Source organism: Corythoichthys intestinalis, chromosome 19, assembly GCF_030265065.1.
Source record: "Corythoichthys intestinalis isolate RoL2023-P3 chromosome 19, ASM3026506v1, whole genome shotgun sequence".
In the NCBI taxonomy this organism is placed as follows: domain Eukaryota; kingdom Metazoa; phylum Chordata; class Actinopteri; order Syngnathiformes; family Syngnathidae; genus Corythoichthys; species Corythoichthys intestinalis.
Window position 1 is genome coordinate 16,151,796 of NC_080413.1, and position 23,476 is coordinate 16,175,271.

The following is a 23,476-nucleotide window of genomic DNA, read 5'->3' on the forward strand; positions in this document are numbered from 1 at the left end:
TATGCGGTCATCCAATGAGTATGCCTCTGGAGGAGGAGAGAAGGGGGCCAGTGGGGGTTCTTTGGGATTTTCTGGGATCAGCATGACCTTTTGAGACGTCTCAACCACCTGTTGCCACACACATTCGCACCTTCACACCCGCTTTGGCGTACGCCATAGCTCTCATGTGAGGGAGCGCTTTGCCGGCGAGGGGTGTTCGTTTACGCCATTACGCAACACTTTTATCCACGCTGTTTATGGCCTGGTTGGAATTAGATCAGGGTTCGGGCTAGTCGACTGGAGATGTCAAGGTTCACATCGAGGGCATTTGGAATGTATCCCCCCCTGATGTGACGCATCCCTGTGAAGTGTGTGTTTGCGCATGTACGTGCGAGGTATTCCACATGTTGCCAGCGCATAAATCATTTGAGTGCTTTTGCTGTTGTCATTACACTATAGAGATTTGAGTCGACATTTACAGTTAGATATTCTGGCCTATGGGGACAAAGCACGTCAATAGAAATCAATCAAATTTGTAATATGAAAATCGTAACCCATGAAGTACTAATGTATTTCTGTTTGAAACTACCATATACTGGTGAGAACAGGGAACTATTTAACCAACATCAAGACAGAACACAAGTAAATGTTCATATTGTAAACATACAGTAGTATGTAATTGATTGTGATTCATTAAAGAAAAAGTGATATAACAGTTCAACAATAGTGTGTGCACGCAAGTTCACGGTTGAAGAGAACGTACATAAGTGAAACGGGCCCCGTCATTCCGTACCTATTTGCCACTATATGTATATATGTCATGCTTTCTAGTTGGGATCTGATCACGTGATCGGAAATTGGGCCGATCGTGCCATTTGTCAGAGGATCAGAATCGGGTGCAAAGGATCGGGTTTTTAATTTAAAAATATATATGGCAGAAAACACTCGGGTGACTTGAAGTTCCGCTCTGAGACCCTCAATCTAGTCAACTTTCTAAATTGTCCGATATGCATGTGTGATACATCATTGGAAAGCTTAAAATCTCAATTTTCTGGGGGAAGAAAAATTTTGAGCAGGAGGGCATTTTTTAAAAAATATATTTTTTAAACAGCAAAACCCTATCTGGAGGTGAGAGCACGTGAGAACAGAATTACAGACGCCATGACTTTAACGAGATATTATCTCGTACCTACTTTGTTTCGATCCAAAAACTCCATGTAACGTATCACTGAGTGTCAAGACACAGCTGTGAATGGCCACAGCTGGATTTTTGGGGGGTTTTATGGGTGAAACATGGTATTATAACATGGGTCGCGATGCAGAAATCAAGGAGTGGTCGAGATTTTCTTTTTCATATATTTACCCTTTTGAACGTTTCTTTCAACTTTTTTTTCTTTGGATCAATTATTTATGATCTAACATATCGGAGAAAATGTGACAGTAACAAAAAAAAAATACAATTATGAGTTAGTTATGAGGTAGATATCCGTGATTTTTTTACAGACGCCATTTTTTTATTGTGACATAATTTGTTTAAAAGTTTAAAATATGTAAGGGAATAATTTTTTAAAGTCTATTTTTTTCTAAATGAAATATGAGACATCAGTGAATGATTCGAAGCTAAAAACGACAGACATTTTGAATAATAAATATTATTAATTACCTTCGTTTTATGGCTGGGTTGAAACAAAATTGGTTGCGCGACATCTGTAAAGTGGTGTTTCCAGGGTAAAACGTACAAATTAAAAATAGTTTGGGGACTTAATGTGCCATAAATCTACTATGGCAGCATATAGACATATGTTCTATCAAACACAACAGTTCTTTTGGCTTAAAATACAGAAGTTTATTTTAAAGAAGGGTGCAAGAGCAGAAACTGCTTTTTCAGCCTTGTCTGTGTTTTCCGTGATATATATATATATATATATATATATATATATATATATATATATATATATATATATATATATATATATATATATATATATATATATATATATATATATATATATATGTATGTATGCTTGTTTTTTACATTTTTAAGGGCTAAAAAGTAACAAAATAATCCAGAAATATAATTGGATTATCAAAACATACAAAAACATATAGTATATATATATATACTATACACTTGCGTAGTAGCGGGAGAGGAAGTAGTGTAAAAAGTACAGTATTGTAACATGTTTGGAACTTTTATTCAATCGGGACTCGGTATCGGCAAATTCTCAAATTTAGGTGATTCGGACTCGGGTGCAAAAATATGCGATTGGGACATCCCTAGTTTTTTGCTGTTTTGGTATACTGTAGTATCTCAAAATACTGCATTAAATAAGGCTAGGTTCATACTGCAGGTCTTCAGACACAAATCCGATTTTTTCGTGTTTTTCTGACTCGAGTGAGGCATTAAGTTTATGGTCTGAACGGGAAAAGTCGCATAAAAGTGGACCTTTTCAAATCCGATCTAGGTTTCTTTTGAATGTGGTTAAAATCCGATCTGGTCCACATTTTTCCAAAGTGTGGCTGCGGTCTGAATTGTTAAGTCCCCCAAATCGGAATTCATGCAGCAATTACGTGAGCAAATAGTGAGAGAGACAGGGCACTATGGTAGCGGTGCAGCTTTGCATTAGCATTAGCGCCTAGCTTGAATGCGCCTTTTGGGGAAGGGGTGGGCTTGACAACAGTCATAAAAAACAATAAAATGGGTTGATGATAAGCCTGAGAATGCTCAGTTTTCTCTCTGCTCCAAATGCGCAATATTTCAAGATTGCCTACACGGCCGAGAGTCAGGGACAACTGTCCATATGTGTGTGTGTCGTCCACGGACAGTGCGTGCATGCTATCAATTCATTTAAACTTTGAAAATAAGACTAAACAGGGATTATTAATGTATTGTTATTTGTGTCCTCTTTTCAGAAATCAAAATATGATCACCCATGAATGGCGTTGAGCCAGCATGTGTGGTCATTTGTTTTGATGCTCCTGCACATGCAGGTCAGTTTGCTCAGCGCATCTCGGACTGCGAATTAGTGTGCATGTGTGATACCTGAACGGGCTCAATGGACAAAGAAAACAGACATGACCCAAAAAATCGGAATTGCACATTAAGACCTGCGGTATGAAACTAGCCTAAGATCTCTTCAGGTGAGAATCGCGATTCTTCCAAATACTGCATTACCTATGGAATATGGACCAATACGAGTGCAAATAGGTGATACTGTATGTATAGCTTTTCATTGGGAATTTAACATAATCAAAATATGAAACATGATGGATACACATTAGAGGCATATAAAGGCGAGCCCAACCTGTTTGGGGTTTGCTCGTTTAATATTTTTTTTAAATTTTCACAAGCCCTCCCCAATGAACTGTCTTTTTTAACGAACTTTCCCACTTTTTGGGAGCTAAGTTTTTGGGAGAAAAAAAAAAGGTCTTGTGTGTTGATTTTAAAAGCCGCATATGTTCGCGGATTTTCTCAGTTCACGGTTGTCCCCAGTCCCTCCTATTATAAAATCGGCTGGTTGAAAGTGTAAAGTCTGAGTCGAAATAAATTCTTAAAAATGTTGTTCTTTTAATTACATGATATATACATATTTCAGGGCAACTATACACTCATTTTATTTGTGTAATTGTTGACCTAAGCAAAATTTTGTGTCTGCACATACAAGTTGTTTCTTACGTCGTGTGAATATATACACCCATGTGGGATGTAACACTAAAAACTTCGAAATACACAGGCAACAAAAATAAATATAGTTACAGGTAGTCCCCGGGTTACGACGTACCTGGCTTAAGTGATTTCGGCTTTACGACGCCCGAGTCATGTCCGCCATTTTGTCTCAAATGTTTTTTTTTTTGTTTTTTTTTTCAAGTAGCCTAAACAGTACCTTATTATACTTCACAGTATCTTATTTTTTTACTTCATTTTATGTGTATTTGATTATAATGTTGACTTTTTGTTTTGTGATGCATGCTTTTATTTTGGCGCAGGAAGCGTAGACCAGGTAGTACTTCTACACGTGAGTAAAGAGCATATGCACACACGAAGAAGATCGTATTTGCGCACACAAGGAAGAGCGCATTTGCGCCACGAAAAAGTCGCACAGCAGTGTGAGGGATAGAGGGGAAAGATTACAGTTTAGCTCGCTGTCTAGCTAGGAATTAGCTCCAACGTCTTGGTGAGGACAGTACAATGATGTATAATACTGGTTTTTGGATCGTTATTTTGAGATTTAGGGAATACAGTGGTACCTTGACATACAATCGCTTCGATACACGATCTTTTCGACATCTGACGTAAAATTTGACTCGCCATTTGTATCTACATCGTGCTCTACATGCTCGAAATACGACGGTTTATGACAGCATCAGTTTCTTTGTTTTCCCGCAAGGCGGACGCTCGGCGGATTTTCTTGGGAGAGAAATCAACATGGGTTCTAAGAATATTAGTGCAGGGTGGGAAGATGGAAATGATAGAAAAATATGAGCGTGGTGCGCCGTTCCGTGACTGGCTCGACAATTCGGCAGTAGAATGTCTATAATTTTGACGGTCCTCCTCTGACCTTTGTTCGCCAGTCTTTATAAGGTAAGGGGGCAATTAATATTGTGGTAACAGTACCAAAAAATCGCCAGCTTCATCAGGTTTTTAATCATTTATTTCAGAAGTTGTGCAACACAACATGCCAACTGTCCGCCGCAGCTGAACAAAAAACTAAAATGTCCTCTCTCACTCTGTCAAGTCAGCCACGCGGTGCGTTCAGGTACACCACAGAAAACACATCCGCCCCATTAGAACCCGATTTGTTACATAATTACAGGTGTTATTATATTATTATTATGATTTTTATTCATAATTTATTTGTTTTGCTCTGTGTTATGGCTATTTGCAATAGCACCAGCTGCATTTATTAAGGATTTAGTGTAGGTTTTTGGGCTGTGGAACAAATTAATGGAATTATTAATGTATTCTCATGGGAAAATCCTGCTCGACATACGACCATTTCGACTTACGAACAAGGTCCAGGAACGAATTAACTTCGTATGTAGAGGTACCACTGTATTTAGGGGTACTTAAAAGGTTCATTCCGATTTATGCGGAAATTCGGTTTACGTCGCCTGCGTAGGAACAGAACTCAGTCGTAACCCGGGGACTAGCTGTATTTACTTGGATTAGGGCCCTTGGACCTGAAGAGTGATTCCAGCCTTAATTGAGACCCACAGTGTTAATCCAGCCTAAAGGGTGGCTCATATTTATTAAATGAATATGTAACTTCATTATTATGATTTTAATGTGGAATACTGATTGTTGTTCCTTGAAAAGAAAGTTTGGCGTCTCCTTCCCAACAAAAAGAACAAAAGTGCTCACATTTAAATTACTGGACATCCTCTTTCCATAATTGCTTCCAGTTTCATACCCCAGTTGTAATCACTGTGATTGGCCGGCGACCAGTCTCAGGTGTACCCTTCCTTTTCAACCAAAAGTCAACTGGGATAGGTTCCAGCTCACCCTCATTAGGATAAGCGCTACAGGAAATGTATGGACGGACAGCTCAAAGTTTGAATTGTTCCTGAGTGTCCTTTTTGAATGTCTGATGACCAATTTCAGCCCAGGTGGGCCGCGACCTGCGAGCCTCCGCTGCCCGATGGGCTACCTGCCAGCCCCAAAGTCCGAGAGTCGAACAAGAAGCCCTGCTGTCCTGCGGCAAGCACCCCAAGGCTGTCCGTGAGCGTCCCGCTAGGGGACGAACCCAGCAGGGCGTTTTGCTGGTTGGCCATGGCGCCCATTTTGTCCGGGCTGGCGGCTAGGCGGGGCGAGGGCGGGAAGGTGTAGCCATAGAGACCGTAGGGAGGCGTGTGAAGGCGGAGGCCAGAGTAGCTCTGCGGGGTGGGGCCGGACAGGTAGCCCAGTTGCGACGTGGGAAGTGGGAGAGGGCAGAAGGTGTCACTCTCGAAGGACGCCGGGCCACGTGGTGGCTGGAACGGCTCCGTAGGGGTGGCGTAGCGGTGGAGTGGGAGGGTCGGACGGCTACAGGTGAAGTCGCTCGGGCTCAGGGGGCACACCTGGAAGGGTGACGAGCACGGCGAAGGCGAGAGCAGGTGTGCTGATGCGCCGACACCTCCGTGGGTTCCCGGGACTCCTGAGCAAATACACATTTAATTGGAATAAAGCTGATTTTGACTTTGAAGTCTTAATTTTTAACGGGTTAATAGGGGCGTAACGATACTCCGATCTAGGACTTGGGCGATCCAGCCACCCCCCAAAAATTATGATTTTTTTTTTTTTCTGTTCATCTTATCCAAATTACAAATGTTTGCACAATTTGCTTTAAACTTGGTTTCCATGTTGTCTTTTTTTTAACTGGTAGTTTTTATATAATGGTGTATATCATTGTATATTACCATTAAGCTATTAATCAAATTATAAGAGATTGTTGTATAGTCATATCATCACATAATGGGTGATTTACAGCCCTAGTTTTTAACAAGGAAATACCAAAAAATGTAGTCCACTTCACTCGTACTTTTCATTTTCTCAAGTTTTAAAAAAATTTGGGCTCACAATGACACTGAAATTGGTTTTGTGGCACCTGTATGTTAATGCATAGACTTCATAATGGTAGCGACGGGTCAGACCAGTCATGCACTGCTCCTCGCATTCAAGTAGGGGGCCGCCCACATCAAGAGGAGCTATTCACAAACACGCACACAGCGATCTTTCACCGGATTTCTGTTGAAAAAATACGAAAGCTGTACCACATACAAACAGGAAGGATTGTCTCAGGAGTGATTTGTTCGAGGATTCAAGGTAATTATTGTATTTTTCATTTCATGCAAGCATTTTGAAACGTTGTGAAAAAAAATCAATGGGAGAAACTAGCAGCTACTGCATTGGCATCATGGTTTGCAGTATTTACGTAAAATAAATGCTAACTGCACGTTTTTTTTTTTTTTTTGCTTTTAACCAAGACTCGAGACTGTTTTACGTCCATATCTATATAGAATTCGGGGATTTAGCATTTATTCACAAGAATTTTCACCGGAAAAGCTCTGTTTGCATAAGGCAGCCGCAAGCTACATTTAGTAACGGACTAGCATTGTACTTCGACATATTTACATAAAGTAAATGGTAACTGCATGTTCTTTTTGGGGGGGGGGGGGGGGGGGTTAACCAAGAATTGAGACTGTTTAATGTCTATATCTATAAAGAATTCAGGGATTTAAGCATTTATTCACAATCATTTTCACCACAAAAGCTTTGTTTACATAAGGTGGCTGCTAGCTACATTTACTAACAGACTAGCATTGTACTTCAACATATTTACGTAAAAATAAATGATAACTGCACGTTTTTTTTTTTGTTTTTTTTTTTGGTTTTTTTTTTTTTTTGCTTTTAACCAAGAATCGAAACCGTCTTACGTCCATATACATACAAAGAATTCGGGGATTTAAGCATTTATTCACAATATTTATCACCGGAAAAGCTCTGTTTACATAAGGCAGCCGCTAGCTCCAATTACTAACACGAGCATTGTACTTCGACATATTTCCTTTTTTTTTTTTTTTTTTTTTTTTTTTTTTTGCTTTTAACCAAGAATCAAGACTGCTTTACGTCCATATCTATGAAGAATTCAGGGATTTAAGCATTTATTCACAAGAATTTTCAACGAAAAAAGCTCTTTTTCTGTGAATCCACTTGGTCAGCTCTGACGGCCTTGCCAACCATGCAGGCCCCCTATTTATCGGCCCCGCGCCCCGTGCCTCTTCAATACATTATGAAGTCAATGGTTAATGTTACAACACTTTCTCCCAAAATAAAGACCGTCACGTACCTTGTTTGGCCATGCCGGGGATGTCGTCAAAGGTGAGCGTCCGTAACGACGGCCGCCAGAAGGCGTACGACTCCACCAGGGCTTCCAGACCCATCCTGCAAACACAAATCACGTTAGCCGCGCCACCTCGTAAAGCGCGCACCTGGCCGCCATCTTGGGCTCTCTCTGTGTCTGCGCAGGTAACGAGGGGGCATAAACGCCACATCGCCATTGGCTGCTGCCAGCCGGGCGCTCCGAGGTAATTGCTTTCACGCGGCATTTATGGGCCGATCAGGAGCAAGGAGGCAGGAAGCCACAGTGAGGATTTATGAGGTGGGATAAAACCCCCCGCCCGCCCACCCGTCCTCCAAGGTGGGTTGGCGTGGAGGCCTAATGCAACTCTTCTGTAAGACCTTGTTAGCGTGAGGATGAAAGTCACCTCCCCCCAAAACTATGTGCACACCCGCAGGGTTGAAGCCGCGGCGATAATTTACACAAGATGCCCCGTGAAAAGCATGTTCACATCTCGCAATTTTTGCATGATCAAAAACGCAATGAATATACTTTTGTTGTATAAGTAACCATGCATGTATGCAGAGTTGCACAAAGTTGCCCATAAATTTCTGCTAAAACTTGGACAACTCAAGCAAGGTAGGTATTTTGGACCAAATTTCTTTTTTCATCAAAACCCATTATGTAATACATCACTTTAAAGGGCTTTTCAAACCATTCACAGAACTGAAAACCCTGAAAACAACTCTACAGCTGATTGAAGGTAGCTAACCCAGGAAAATGTTCTGGACTTCATCGCTTAACTTAGTGTTGTTTTCGTCAACCATGACTATAATGAAAAAATTTCGTCAACTAACAATTTTTTCATGACGATGACGAGACGATTACGAGCTAAAAACGTGTTTTGGGAGACTAAAATATAACGAGACTAATGCCAGTTTTCGTCTGACTGGACGACAACAAGACGAAAATGCACAGTAGTTTCCGTCACATGTTCATAATGTATGTGACATTTTATATCTAGTTGGCCTGTATTGTAGCAGCGTTTAGTGTCGTTAGCCTGCATCGTAGCACCGTCTGGTTGTGCCACTCATGTGACATGCAGCTTTCCAGTCTCCAGGCTTGCATATACGGTAAGATTTGTTTTCTTGGCCAGAGAGAATATTCAATGTTGCTTTAGCCTTTAAATGTCTGTGCTGTGATCATCACACACTAAATGTAACTCGTCGCCTTAGCATAGCATTCACGTTTGAGTTAGCATTCGGCTAATGCTAATGACAAGCATCCTCTTAAACTCTCGGACAACGTTTTACGTACAAGTTTACGTACGGGTGTGTATTATCATGAAGTTAGCGTTGTTCATGTAGACGCTACAATATGTGCTCGTCTATCAGTGTTCATTCGAAATAGAACCCTTTATTCATTTTTGGGATAATTTTTTTTTTTAATTTTACAGACAAAAACATTTTTATTAAACGTCGACTAAAAGGAGACAAAATTAGTCTTGATGAGTAAAATATGACAAATACTAATAAGTTAAAAGTTGTTCTTTTTTGTGTTTTTGTGTCTTTGTGTTACCTGCCGAGGGACTGCGGATGTAAAATTTTGCTACAATCTAGCATATTTACATGTTTTAGATGTCTCAAATTTCCCAAATCAGTAGTTTTATTTGACTGTATTATTCTTATAAAAATACATTATTGTCTTTTTATTATTAATGCATTTTTTTTTTTAATCTTTTATTTTCTTAAAATTAATGAAGTTTTGGTATGCTTTTTATTTCTATTGTAGGTGACCAAATTTAGTGAACTAAACATTTGTGTGTTTTTTTGGTTTTTTTTTCTTGTAAGAATGGTTTTTCCCCCTATTTCTATTCTTTTTGAGTGACATTTTGCTAGTCTTTCTGCCATTGGATAGATTTCCAATCCATTTGCACACGAAGGCTAGTCGTGAGTGATCACTGTGCCAAAATTCAAGCATTAAATCACACGTGTTTTTGTAAAAATTGAAAACACACAAAATGGACTCAAAATGGTTTGAGTTTTTTTCTTCTTAATTTCAAAATTGTTGCTATATTTATATTTATTTGATATAATTCAGTTGCTTTCTCCTTGCAAGTTGGAGTTGCGTTTACAACTCCATGGTTTTCGTCGTATTTTACTTTTTATACTTCAGAAGCCGTTATCCGATCTTACTTGTCACTCTGGCAAAATGACAAATACGCCAAGATTAAATCTCTTGAACACTGAGGTATGACTTGATTATTTCCACTCTGCATGGATTTTCACGTTCATAGAGGCCCGTCGTACACTTCCATGACAGAAGAATAAATACAAGCGTGCTGCACTTTTTTCTTTCCAGTAATAGACTGAAAAAGCCATAACAAAAAAAAAACAAAAAAAACACAGGCCAGAAAGAATATCAAACATGACCCAATTGCGGTGGGTAACGTGAAGGTCTCCACTCACCGATTCCTACCAGAGTCTCTGAAGCCTTTAGCAAAAGGGTTTCTGTCGATTTTCAGTCTCGTTATCTGGAAAACACAGAAAAATTCCCCCAAATCTTATGACAACACACACAGCATGCCAGCAGAAATAGTCTTCTGTTTGTGTAAACCACGCTCGTGTGCGGCAACATGATGCTTTTTGTCTCTTGGCATTTGGAAAAACTGAAGCAGTGTGTTTGCTGCAGCGCACATGTGACGCTCCCCGGTCAAAAAAGAATTGTTTCAACCGTGTGACCCATATCCAGCTTCAGATGTGTCTCTATTTAGATTTTGTCCAGCATTACGTTATGTTTACCAAACAGCTCATCTGTTAGTTGGTCCCGATATGATGCGATTGTAATACAAGGCTTACGATAATGATCATCTCACAATAGACCGATGTGACAATTAACGATAAATGGGTCAGGAAAGAAATCTACGATATTCTAAGATACAACTAATAAAGAGAGAAATGAGCTATTTCTAGAAAAAAAAAAAAAAAAAGTTTTTTTTTTTTTTTTTGCAGTCGCAGACAATGTCAAAAGCCTTTGTCTTCCTCACAGACAATTACAATACAGTAATCCCTTCAAACATCGCGCCCTCAGTCCATCGTGGATTTTTTTACAATTAAAAAAATATGAAAAATACAGGTGAGCTGTCCCGAGATGATTGCGTCGTCTCACTCAATTCCTCCCTCCCTCTCCCAGCTCTTTGTTGGTCAGGCAGTGAGTGCACTGGAGTTCCTTACTAAGGTAAATGATGATTGACAGAAAAAGTTTGGTTCTCTGGCTAGATCAAAGCTCTGCATGCATCAATCATCGTTTAACTTGTTAAACAGTTGCTGTGGCAACTCATTTTGTGTAAGTGAGCAGCTTGGAGGGGTGAGAGTATTGGGGCTGATCAGGCTGACCGCTGCTTTCTTCACGTAATGAAGCATTTAATAAAGCTGAGCATTTTTCTGATTTATTCTTGTTTAAAAATAATTCGGTGGGACAGTAACATGTTTAAAACTTATCATAATTATTACATTTTAAGTGCTTAAAAAATAAATATATAAAAACATAAAGTTTTTTTTTAATTATACTTTGGGGAAAAAAGTGAAAAAACATGTACATGTACAAACATATATATATATATATATATATATATATATATATATATATATATATATATATATACATATATATATATATATTTTTTTTTTTTTTTTTTTTTTTTTGAGGGGGGGCGCTCCTTCGTGGTTTTTCACTTATCGCGGCAGATTCTGGTCCCCAGCAACCGTGAAACGAGGGATCACTGTATTTCACTTCAACATATCTGTACTGTAAATAAATACAGCCAACTGCAGAATTCTTTTAAACTAATGAGTGGGTTTCTTAACTCATTGCCATCCAATTCATTTAAACTGTGAGGACTGGCTTTGAATGCTTATTTTGAGTGCTTTTGACAGCGCTAGACATCCACTTCATTTGACGGGGAGGGACGAATGAACATTTTTTTTGCCCCTGGTCGATGGCAGCCAATAAGTTAACATAGACACTATTCTAGTGGAAAATTTTGGTCGACTGGAAAATTTTGGTTGCAACCTGTTGGTTCTTTTTCTTAAAATGATACAGTGGTACCTCTACATAGGAAGTTAATTCATTCCAGGACCTTGTTTATCAGTCGAAATGGTCGCATGTCGAGTAGGATTTTGCTATAAGAATACACTATGATTCCATTCATTCGTTCCACAGCCCGAAAACCTACACTAAATCCTTGATAAATACTGCTGGTACTATTAAAAATGGCAATTACACATAGTAAAACAAATAAATAAAAATAAAAATCATAATAATAATATTATAATAATAATTGTGTAATAATGTTATGAATCAGGTTCTAATGTGGCGGACGTTTTTTGCGTGCTGTACCTGAACGCACCGTGTGGCTGACGTGACAGTAAGATAGAGAGTGCGGTGGAGATTGTACTTTCTCTTTTAATGTTTTGTAGCTGGTGTTAACTGCGGCGGACAGTAGCCGTGCTGTGTTGCACAAGTTCTTAAATAAATGATTAAAAACCTGACGATGCTGCCAATTTCTTTGGCAATGTTAACACAGTAATAATTGTCACCTTAACTTATAAAGACTGGCGAACGGAGGTCGGAGGAGGAGCGTCGAGATCGTATGCATTCCATGGCCGTATTGTCGACCCAGTTCACGGATGCGCATACCACGCTCTTATGGTTCTATCATTTCCATCTTCTTTTCGATGGTTAGCGTCAACTTTTTCACTACCTGCACTAACCTTGGAACCCAAGTTTTCTCTCACAAAAAAATCCTCCGTGCATCCGTCTTCCGGCAAAACAAAGAAACTGCGGCGCTGTCATAAATCGTCGTATTACGAGCATGTCATCGGCTGTAGAAACAAATGACGAGTCTAATTTTACGTCGAATGTCGAAAAGATCGTGTGTCAAAGCGATTGTATGTCGAGGTACCACTGTATTCCCTAAATCTCAAAATAACTATACAAAAACCTATATTATATGTCATTGTAATGTCCTGGCAAAATGTGTATTTGATTATAATGTTGACTTTTGTTTTCTGATGCATGCTTTTATTTTGCCGCAGGAAGCGTAGAACAGGTAGTACTTCTACACACGAACAGTGGCGCAGGAAGTGGGGTGCTAAGGGTGCTGCAGCGCCCATAAATGTTGGGTAGATTCTTTTGTTGTTGTTGTTAAAAATAAATCAAATAAAACATTGAAAGAATAGCGTATTTAACTTTGGGGAATAAACATATATGTTGAAAAGTTGTTTTTTTTTGTTTGACACCTTGCTTGCTACCATGTCACGTTAGATAAGGCGCGATAGTAGCGAGAAATTTAACTGTTGACAGAGGAGGCGTTAACATGGCGCAAAAATGAATTCGCGATTTCTTTCTTTACAAGAAGAGCGAAATTTTCTAAAATTCAATTTGAGGTCGAAAATGAAGATGATTATGATAGTTTATAATAGTTCCCAGCGAGGGAAAGTTAGCTGCAAATTTCAAACTGTGGAGAACTTCAAGTACTTTGCATTGTAGTCGTATTATAGTTTGTTGTTGCTGTTGAGATGTCACTGTGCAGAGCTCTGTTGGATAATAATGTGCAATTTATTTGAGTGTTATGAAAAGTGGGTGTTAAACCGAGGCTTATTTTAATTTTCAAATGTGTTTGGGTGTCATTGCGCCGTCTAGCTGCGGGTATTTGCTTTATAATACACAGGCGCTTTTATTTCCAACACAAAAACTCCAACACACACTGTAGGTGAAATAGAATGCTGTCTTTGTAGTAGCCTAGTAGTAGTACGTAAACTATCCAGCATGCGTGTGTACTGCCATTATGCACGCGAAAAAGCGCAAGCATAACAAAAATTTGTACCAAAAGGGCTGTCTTTGAACGGGGAAAAACAAAATAAGATCCTCAGCACCCCCTGCTGTGAGTAACTTCCAGCGCCACTGCACACAATGTATTTGAATGTATTTGCGCACACGATGAAGAGTGCACACGCACACACGTTAGAGCGTATTTCCACCCACAAAGAAGTCGCGCAGCTTAGTAGAAGAGAGAGGGAAAAGACTGAAGCTTAGCTCGATGTCTAGCTAGGACAGTAAAATGACGTATAATGCATGTTTTTGGGTAGTTATTTTGAGATTTAGGAGTACTTAAAGGGTTCATTCCAACTTACGCGGAAATTCGGGTTACTTTGCCAGTGTAGCAATGGAACTCGTTCGAAACCCATGAACTACCTGTATTACCATATCAATATATTGTCACACCCGGGGGCAGAACTTAGAGGGGTGCTTGGGGTGCAACCGCACCCGGCCCAGAGCCTCTAAGGGGCCCGGTTTGTGGGCATAAAGTGGGCGTGGATGCGCAAGGAGGAGCGTAAAACAGAGAGGTAAAATGATGCAAGCAGCTGTAATATACAGTGATATGAAAAAGTATCTGAAACTTTTGGTATTTCTCACATTTCTGTATAAAATCACCATCAAATGTGATCCGTTCTTTGTCTAAATCACACAGATAAAAGAAACAGTGTCTGCGTTAAGTAAAACTACCCAAACATTTATAGGTTTTCACATTTTATTTGAGGATAGTATGTATACAATGACAGAAAGGGGAAAAATAAGTAAGTGAACCATCACATTTAATATTTTGTGGGCCCCCCTTTGGCAGCAATAACTTCAACCAGACACTTCCTGTAGCTGCAGATCAGTCCGGCACATCGATCAGGACTAATCTTGGCCCATTCTTCTCTACAAAACTGCTTAAGTTCAGTCAGATTCCTGGGATGTCTGGTATGAATCGCTGTCTTTAGATCATGCAACAGCATCTCAATGGGGTTCATGTCTGGACTTTGACTTGGCCACTTCAGAATGTGTATTTTGTTCTTCTCAAACCATTCTGAAGTTGATTTACTTCTGTGATTTGGATCTTTGTCTTGTTGCAGCATCCATCCTCCTTTGAGCTTTAGTTGTCTCACTGTTTCCTGCAAAACATCCTGATAAACTTTTGAATTCATTCTTCCATTAATGATTGCAATTTGTCCAGGCCCTGAGGTAGCAAAACTGCCCCAAATCATGATGCTCCCTCCACCTTGCTTTGCGGTGGGGATGAGCTGTTGATATTGGATCTTCTGTGGAGTGTCCAAGTGCCTTTTTGCGAACATTAAACAAGCAACAATGTTTTTTTTGTTTTTTTTTAGGCAGCAACGGCTTCCTCCGTGGAGTCCTCCCATGAACACCATTCTTGGACATAGTTTTACATATAGTTGATGTGTGCACAGAGATATTGGACAGTGCCAGTGATTTCTGTACGTCTTGAGCAGACACTCTAGGGTTTTTTTTTTAGCTCTTTGAGTATTCTGCGCTGAACTCTTGTCATAATCTTTGGTGGACGGCCACTCCTTGGGAGAGAAGCAACAGTGCTAAACTCTTTCCATTTGTAGACAACCTCTCTGACTGTCGATCGATGAACATCCGGACTTTTAGAGATGGTTTTGTATCCTTTCCCAGCTTTATACAAATCAACAATCCATGATCGCAGGTCTTCAGACAGCTCTTTTGACCGAGCCATGATGCACAAACAATCAGACAATGCTTCTCATCAAGACATTTTTTACCAGGTGTGTGTTTTTATAGTGGGCAGGGTAGTTTTAACAGACTCATCAGTGATTTGGCACACACCTGACTTAAAATGTTCTGTAAACATTGTTTACTACAATATGAATTGTTGCTCTTTAAGTCTCCTTTGGCAGGGGGTTCACTTACTTATTTCCCCCCCCTACTGTCATTGTTTGCATGCTATCCTCATTACAATATGAAAACCTATGAATGTTTGGGTGATTTTAATTAAAGCAGACACTGTATTTTCATCTGTGTGATTTTGACAAAGATCAGATCATATTTGATGGTGATTTTATGCAGAAATGTGCGAAATTCCAAAAGGTTTGGATACATTTTAATACCACTGTAATGTTTATATGTTAAAATATCTCTGCCAGCCTCCCCAAGCTTGGCCGGTTGTCTGGAGGGGCCCACACAAAAAAATCCACTTGCATCCCATACACAAACACACAGTGGATGATTGTCTTTAGGGGTCTTCAAATAATTGTCCCTGTCAGATGATCCACTCAGGGGTCCTGCTTATGCTCATCGCACCCAGGCTCTGTTTTGTTCCGCCACTAGTCAGACCCCTAATGTAAAATGTTCTCCAATTCTGAAATGACCTACTCTAATACATGCATTTCAGGGGATAGAAATTACTTATATTTACTTTTTAAACTTTCAAATTACTATACGGTGCCCACCCAATTGAGGCCCATCCACCACCCATGCCCAGGGACCCAAGTCAAGGGGAGATGAGGATAGGAGAAGGCCTGCACTCAACTGTGCCGTAAAATTCTACTTCAGTTCTTTTCATTAGTTTGGAAAAGCTAACGCTGAGATGTTAGTGAGTAGGTCCAAACCTGTTGGTTTTGGTACGCCGTGACAGTGGTGAAGACGGTCTCAGGGAAGGAGAAGGTTCGACTGCCCTCCCCGGCAGGTACGGCCTTCACGGGGGACAACTCCTCGCCGCACTCCTTTCGGATAACATGCACCCGCGGCTGGTACTTGTGCATAGAGTGCAGGATTATCTGCATTGGGTAAGTAAGTAAATTGGGTTTACAATGGTTTTATGATGTGTGAGCTTATATTGTGTTGACACTCATTCTAGTAGTTGGTTAGTAATGCTTTAATTTGTACCTGTGCAATGTATTCTTGCTCATTTAATTTTAGTCCCTCCATGCTTTTAAGTCACGATTGTGTCTTGAAATGCATGATCTTTGATATATGTATTGTAAGTGTTTTGAAGTTTTGCCTTGAGTTATGAGCGCTTTTCCGAGCAAATGTTATTACTATGTGTTTCTATAGTGTTGAGTGCAATTTTTCTAATGGGAAAACAATTTAGAAGTTTGTTGGTGTTTTAATGATGGGTGGAATTGATTACGTGCTTTTCCATATACGTATTTAAATTGGGGGTGGGGGGTTAGTTACGAGTGCACTTTATGAGCGATAACAATGAAAGGTGTGAATCCAGGGTTTGTTTTCCAACAAAATGTAACATTTGACTTTCTTTACATCTGTAATTTACATTAGTCTGAATTTGAAAGGAATTCATATTGTAGAAAAACAAATTATCATCAAATCAATGTTTTTTTTTTTAATTATTAATTAAGGACAAACGTGCTGAAAACTCACTTGGCTGATTTTTGTAAAATTAAGATTGACATGATTTTGTAATTTATGAAATGTCTTTTTAAATATTTAAATGGTGGAAAATCCTGAAATGAAGATCACCTCCAAGGCTAAACTATCCTAGTTTGGAAAATATTTTGTTGTTGTTGTTGTTTCATTTGGGTTTTTGCACTTTTGTGTTGCTGCAAATTTGAAGAAAATCAAACTAATGAAATACTATTCATTGTTTTGGATTTTTTTTTTTTTTTTTTTTAATATGTTACACGTCCAAATACAGTAATATTACTGTTGTAGTAAAAGTTGATAATACTTATTATAATCGTAATAATAACACTCATATTATTTAAAGTAATTTAGATATAAACGATCTGAAGGGTCCCATTCATGTGATTTTTTAAAAAATGGACATGGTAGTATTAAAAATTGAAAATGTCATTTTAAGTGAAAAATAATAAGGAAAATTTGTCTAGTTAAACTAAACCAAGTATGATAATAGTTGACTGACTTACATGTCCCTGGTCGTCGAGCTCGTTATTGGTGAGCTTGAGTTTGTCAAAGCTGACCACCTGTCGCATCCACGTCTCCCCGGAAGCGGGCGAGTCCGGATGGATGTAGACCCGGGGTGGTACCGGTGAGTCGGCGTTGCCGGCCACCATCCACTTGGAGCTATGATACACGTACCTTGAACCACACAACAGCAAATTATAAGAACCCAAGATAATTTGTGTCGAAATTGCAAGGGAAATCCAATGTGGAAATAATAAGAAATTGGAAGCTTTTGGAGTTGGGGTGCTTTAAATCGGTAGATCTTTGAATCTTAATGCTTGAAATCATTGAGAAATGATGTTTCAGAAATATAGGAAATGAGTAATAATCGGTTGCACTATGCAAATGTATGTGCAGTATTAACAAGATGCACGCTCCAATGCGTAAACGCGCACAAAAGGCACTTGGGATGCTTTGTTGTGCTTTTCTTTTTTTTTTTCTTTTTTTTTTTTTTGCAAGGAAGATAACAGCACATTTGCTGCTTTGACCTTGCAAGCCGAGGTTAAAAATCCAAAAGGAACAACTAAACAACGTGTGCCCAGTGCCGTTTGTGCCTTAGAGAAAGACTGCAAAGTGTCAAATATGCTATTTTTGTTACCTGTATCGTTTGTTGTCCACGGGGATGATATCCATGGCGATGTAATACTGTTGGTGTGGGTCCAACCCGGACATTTTCACACGCATAGCAGGGAACATCCGCCTGGAAAATTGATAATAATTAAATGAAATATACAGGGGTAATGATTAGAGTTAAGTTCTATGTATTTTTATTCGTGCAAAGTGAGAATTTTAATTATATTTATATATTAAAAAATCTATATTTTGCACTGGATGACAACAAAGTGTACCAGTGTACCCTATCAAGCATTTGTGGTTTTGCACCAAGCATAACAGCGATAATGACATGTAACCAAAGCGTGCAAATTGCTGATAAGAGGCCACTATTTTACTCGATCTTTTCCACGTGCATTAACCAAAAAAAAAAAAATAATAATAATAATAATAATCAATTGTGTGTGCTACCTTCCAGCCTTAGTGATGATCATCTCCGTGCCGATCTCGTGGAAGCGTTTCCACAGGTCCGAGCCCTGGAGCTCCACGCGTGGGTCCTCGCTCCCGCAAACGGCTGCGGGCTGCGGGCTCAACACGAGCGCATCTTCGCTCTCTGTTGCACAAGTAAATCACCGCATCAACTGAATATAAATTTTTAAATTGTTGTTTTTAATTTTAATCAGTGCAGAATTTGATTAAATGCCGTAAAAATGTGTGTTTATGTATCATTTATATAGGCAATATTTGGATATTTCAGGACATATTTAAGGCATTAAAAAGCATGATCTTAATTTATCGAACATTCCGATAACTAAGCATATTTATTGCAGTGTTTTACTTGCATGCTTTGCATTATAGGCCCTGAGGCATATTCCATTAGACGTGACATATTCTCTTTCCAAGTTTCCAGTGCTTTTCGGTGCATTTCTCCTGCTGCTAATTGGCGTGTTTACGACTGCAGCCAAAAGCTCATAAACTAAAGCATCGACTCGGTGTCATAATTGTCACACACTTACACGCCGGCCGCAAACTCGCATCTCTTGTTTGCACGAGTGACTTTCAATGTGCAAATAATGAAGGCAATTAATCATGTTTGTTTTGATGCTATTTCCAGTAGATGCATGAGTAATGTAAAGTAATAGCAGTTGATTGTTTTTGCTGGATGTTTTTCTAGAAGTATGAAACTTTTTGTTCGTTTTCTTTATGCTTAGGTGCAGCAGTTGCGATTCTTTTACTTACGGGATCCGTCGCTGGCATAGTCCGCCTCGCTGCTGTGAGCCCTGGTCGCCGCCGGAGGTTCGGGACTGGCCGGCGTTCTCGGGACATCGTAGCCGGGCGACGTCGCGCCTTCCCCGGCCGTCCTGCGCCTCTTCTCCACCCCGATGAGCGCCTCCACCGAGAAGGCGTGCGCCTTGACGCTGAGCGCGCACGGCGAGCGCCGTTTCTCGGCCATGACTTCGATCCTAAAGTCCCGGGAGGCGACGGTGGTCGTGGCAGACTGCTTTTCAAGCGAGACTCTGGTACCACGACGTAGAAGAGTCCTCAAAAGGTTAAGAAGTTTCTCCGCGTCTGACGTCTCTGTCATCCACCACTTTCTTTGGAAGGAGGTGTCAACATTATAGGGGAGAACCAAGGAGGGACATGGGGAGCTGTCAATCAAGGCTCAATTAGACCAATCAGGAGTCGCCCCCGTTACCACTCAGGAAGTGGTTGACCTCCCTGACCACGCCCACTGGTCAGCAGCACCAAAACCTACCCGGCTGCCTCTTAGATTATTTATTACATTACGGGTATTATAACACATACGTGATACATTATGAGGAAAAATTGATAAATAAAAAATAATGAGCTTCAAAATGTTGGAGGAAGTCAATGAAATATGATTCTATCAGCGAAAAGATTCATTGAGGTATATTGTACCCATAGCAGATCGACATTGAATAAACGTTGATTTTCCATCAAAGCATAAGTATGGTTGACATCGAAATTTTTTAGGGTAAGTGACGCTGAAACAACGTTGTTCAATGGTATGTCAGGCGATGGTTGGGTTAACACTATTTTAGTTGATGAACTAATGTTGACAAATACACTTAAATATTTTGGGGGAGTGGATTTACTTGATAAAATCATTGTAACAATTTGCTTTTATGAAGTAGATTTTACTGTTTGTAGTAAATTGCACTTACTTTAATTAAGTACATTTTACTGTAGTAAAATGTACTTAATAAAAGTAAGCGCAAATTGCTACATTGATTTTATCTAGTAAATCCACCAAATATTTTTGTTAGTGTAGTTGATTTATGATTGACTGGAAAATATGATTGAAAAGTCATTGAATTATTGATGAGCCGGCTTTAGCATAACATTCATTCAACGTTTCAATATTATTAATAATCGAGATGACGTTTAGTTTTTGTAAGGATTTCAACGTTGAAACAACATTAACTGAGGGTGCAAAAGTGACGTTATTGTGTCAACGATATAAGATCGACAGCGGAATGTTGATGTCATCTTTTCAACGTCGGTCTGCTATCCGGGTAAGCATGGTACAATTAATCCACAGTAAAAAGCCTAATATTGACAGTAAATACGTAATATTGTATAGGCAAACATGAACTATTTAAAAAATAAATAAATAAATTGATGAAAATCAATGTAAAATAATCTTGTCTTGCATATTGAAGCAAAAACATAAAAACAAAAATACATTCAGTAACTTGTAATACGTTATATGTATACAATCAATGAGTTATTGTTATACTTTGAATGTTGCCATGTACAGTATATCTAAATTATTTTGCACGTGCAAAGTATAACAAGAGTTAAGCCACACGTTCAATGACGTTATGTGTTTGTCATTAAATTGAAAAATGTTTATGGTGCACGATATAGCACCGCATATAAAAAAAAAAAAACATATATATATAATTAGATTGTTAGTAAATGAACGTGTTTAGAATAGAATAGAATAGAATACAATAGAATAGAATAGAATAGAATAGAATAGCCCTTTATTTTCATTATACAGTTGTACAATGAAATTTTGGAGCATCTCTCTTTACAGTGCAGGATAAGTTAAAATTTCAAAAATGACGTGAAAGTATAAAAGTATAAAATCTAAATGCATTTCCTGCATGGGGCTGGTTCCCGTAAAAGTTAACTAAATAAAAACACATTTACAAAAAAAAAAAAAAAAAAATTAAAGAAAACAAATTGTTGACTTAAATGCATAATAAAACATTAATTACTGACCATGTTTCTGTTCAAGTGATGGAGAAAAGGGCCTGATTTGACCACCACGAAGAGCGAGCAAGTCAAGGTCAGAATGGAATTATTTAGGCATTGAAAAAACGCGTGACAGTTTACGCACAATTAGTTATGTCGTAAAAAGTAAACGCAGCGTTTTAAAATGATGCTTTTAAACTAAGATCACAGCTGCTCCTCTGTTTAAGCTTTATACAATCTGAAGGTATTTATTAGCTTTGCATTTTTGTTTTAAACTGTGCTGAATCTAGAGCATTGACAAGTTCGTTTTCTAAGAAACATGCGTAAAGTATGCCACCGCAGTTAGATTTTTTGTCATACTTTAATATTTGTTACAGTGTATTTCAACTAGTCTAATGATCAAGGATTGCACATTTTCGTAATTTCTAACATTACTGTCAATATGTTACTAACCCTAAAAATATGTATTTAAAAACATTTCATGTTGTCAGTGACGTTTATGTGTTCTTTCATTATATTACTCATGATGTAACAATTTCATAGCTGGCATCTATATGAAATTAATGCTGCGTTTATTTTATCCACTTATCCAATTATTAATGCTTAATTATTTTCTCTATTTGCAAGCGTTATTTTTCTGATGGGACAGGTCAATTTATGAATAGAACAATATCAACAACAACAAAAACATCTGAGCATGAGTGGCAGCTGATAACAGCCGGCTTTTCCCTCACCTGTGCGTGCCAGTTCAGCCAATGAGCACTCGTTGTTTGGGAGGTGAAGATAAAAAAAAAGTTTTAATGCTCGTGCGTGATGTCAGAAATGTGCATGTATAAGTGTCGCTCCTGGAATGGGGCCTGACGACGCGTGCCATGCAGCCTGTCTGCCACTCAGGCCTCTTCCTGCTTTCATCTGCATCATTTTCATACTCTGAAAATGAAACACTTAATATGAGTATAAATTCAGTATTCCTACTGGAAGAAATGCAACAAGCAATGTGCTAAATTTTCATTATTTGAAATCAAACTTTAAAAAGAATATAGAATTTTATATAATACCTTAAATTTAATAATAATTATTATATTTGGGTGACCTTATCTATTCATAATCATTTTTTTGTGTGTGTGATGCCATGCAGATCACTAATGTGTGTGTTAAAGGGAGAAAACAACGATCAGTGTTTGGATTAAATAAATATACGTATAGTTCTTTGATGAATCGAATGTATGTACCTTTAATAGGTCATTGTTAGCCCTGCAAGTCTTGTAAGAGGCAAAGTTGAACGTTTTCACCTGTAACTAAACACCTGTTTGCTTGTTCAAGAAGGCGATGATGTCGTCTTGAGAGATAGAAATGAGTCACAACGTGCGTCTGAGGGCACGAGCATGCCCTAGACCCCTAGCGGTGCTTCATTGTTTTCTTTGCACATCATTGACTGTGTTTGTTATTTTTACAGAAGTATAAAATTAGTTAAATTAGGTACTTATTAACACAATGGGAGTATTTCGTATATTTTATGATGTTTTGTTTATGAAGCCAACAAACAAGCAAAAATTCCTTCTAAAATGTTTATTTTTAACCGCTTTTCAAACTATACCATTTACAAATGTGATTTTATTTTATTTAGAAATATTTGTAATGTAAAAAAAAATAGATTATTGTACAGGTTTTTTCTACTTAAAGAGTTTTGTAGGAAAATAAATAAAAATACTATTAAACAGTATTTTTCCTCCTCAAAATATGACATTCATTTCAAGAAAAACGAGTTTTCCTAACAATTATGCCTGTTTTGATTTATAAATTGGTCAAAATTTCTTTTGCACATTTCCCAAAGATGTTTTTATTTTATTTTATTATATTCATTTTTTTTTTGTAAAATTACTCATAACTTGAAATTTTGGATTTTTTTAAAAGTAAATATTTTTTAAGATAAATATTTTACTTAAATATTTATTGTAACCTTTAATGGTTTGATACTTAAAAATTACATTTGAAAAACTGGCGGGAACAATATTTCGAATAATTTTTAGAATTCATTCAGGAAAGCGTCCTTATAGTCAGAAACAATGTCTTCTTTTGAAGGGCATGAAAAACTAAAAATTTAATTTCGA

At 38.4% G+C, this 23,476-nt stretch overlaps 1 protein-coding gene across 1 annotated transcript; it reads right to left on the reverse strand.

The window, feature by feature from the left end:
• Window positions 1-2,072: 2,072 nt before the first annotated feature.
• tbx18 (T-box transcription factor 18) lies at window positions 2,073-19,755 on the reverse strand. The gene is made up of 8 exons (XM_057822116.1): window positions 19,380-19,755; window positions 18,612-18,753; window positions 18,187-18,288; window positions 17,552-17,723; window positions 16,274-16,441; window positions 10,265-10,329; window positions 7,806-7,900; window positions 2,073-6,113 (listed from the first exon to the last, which is right to left on the reverse strand). The coding sequence occupies exons 1-8, from the start codon at window positions 19,723-19,725 to the stop codon at window positions 5,578-5,580; spliced, it is 1,626 nt and encodes a 541-aa protein (XP_057678099.1). The 5' UTR covers window positions 19,726-19,755; the 3' UTR covers window positions 2,073-5,577.
• Between the last annotated feature and the right edge of the window lie 3,721 nt (window positions 19,756-23,476).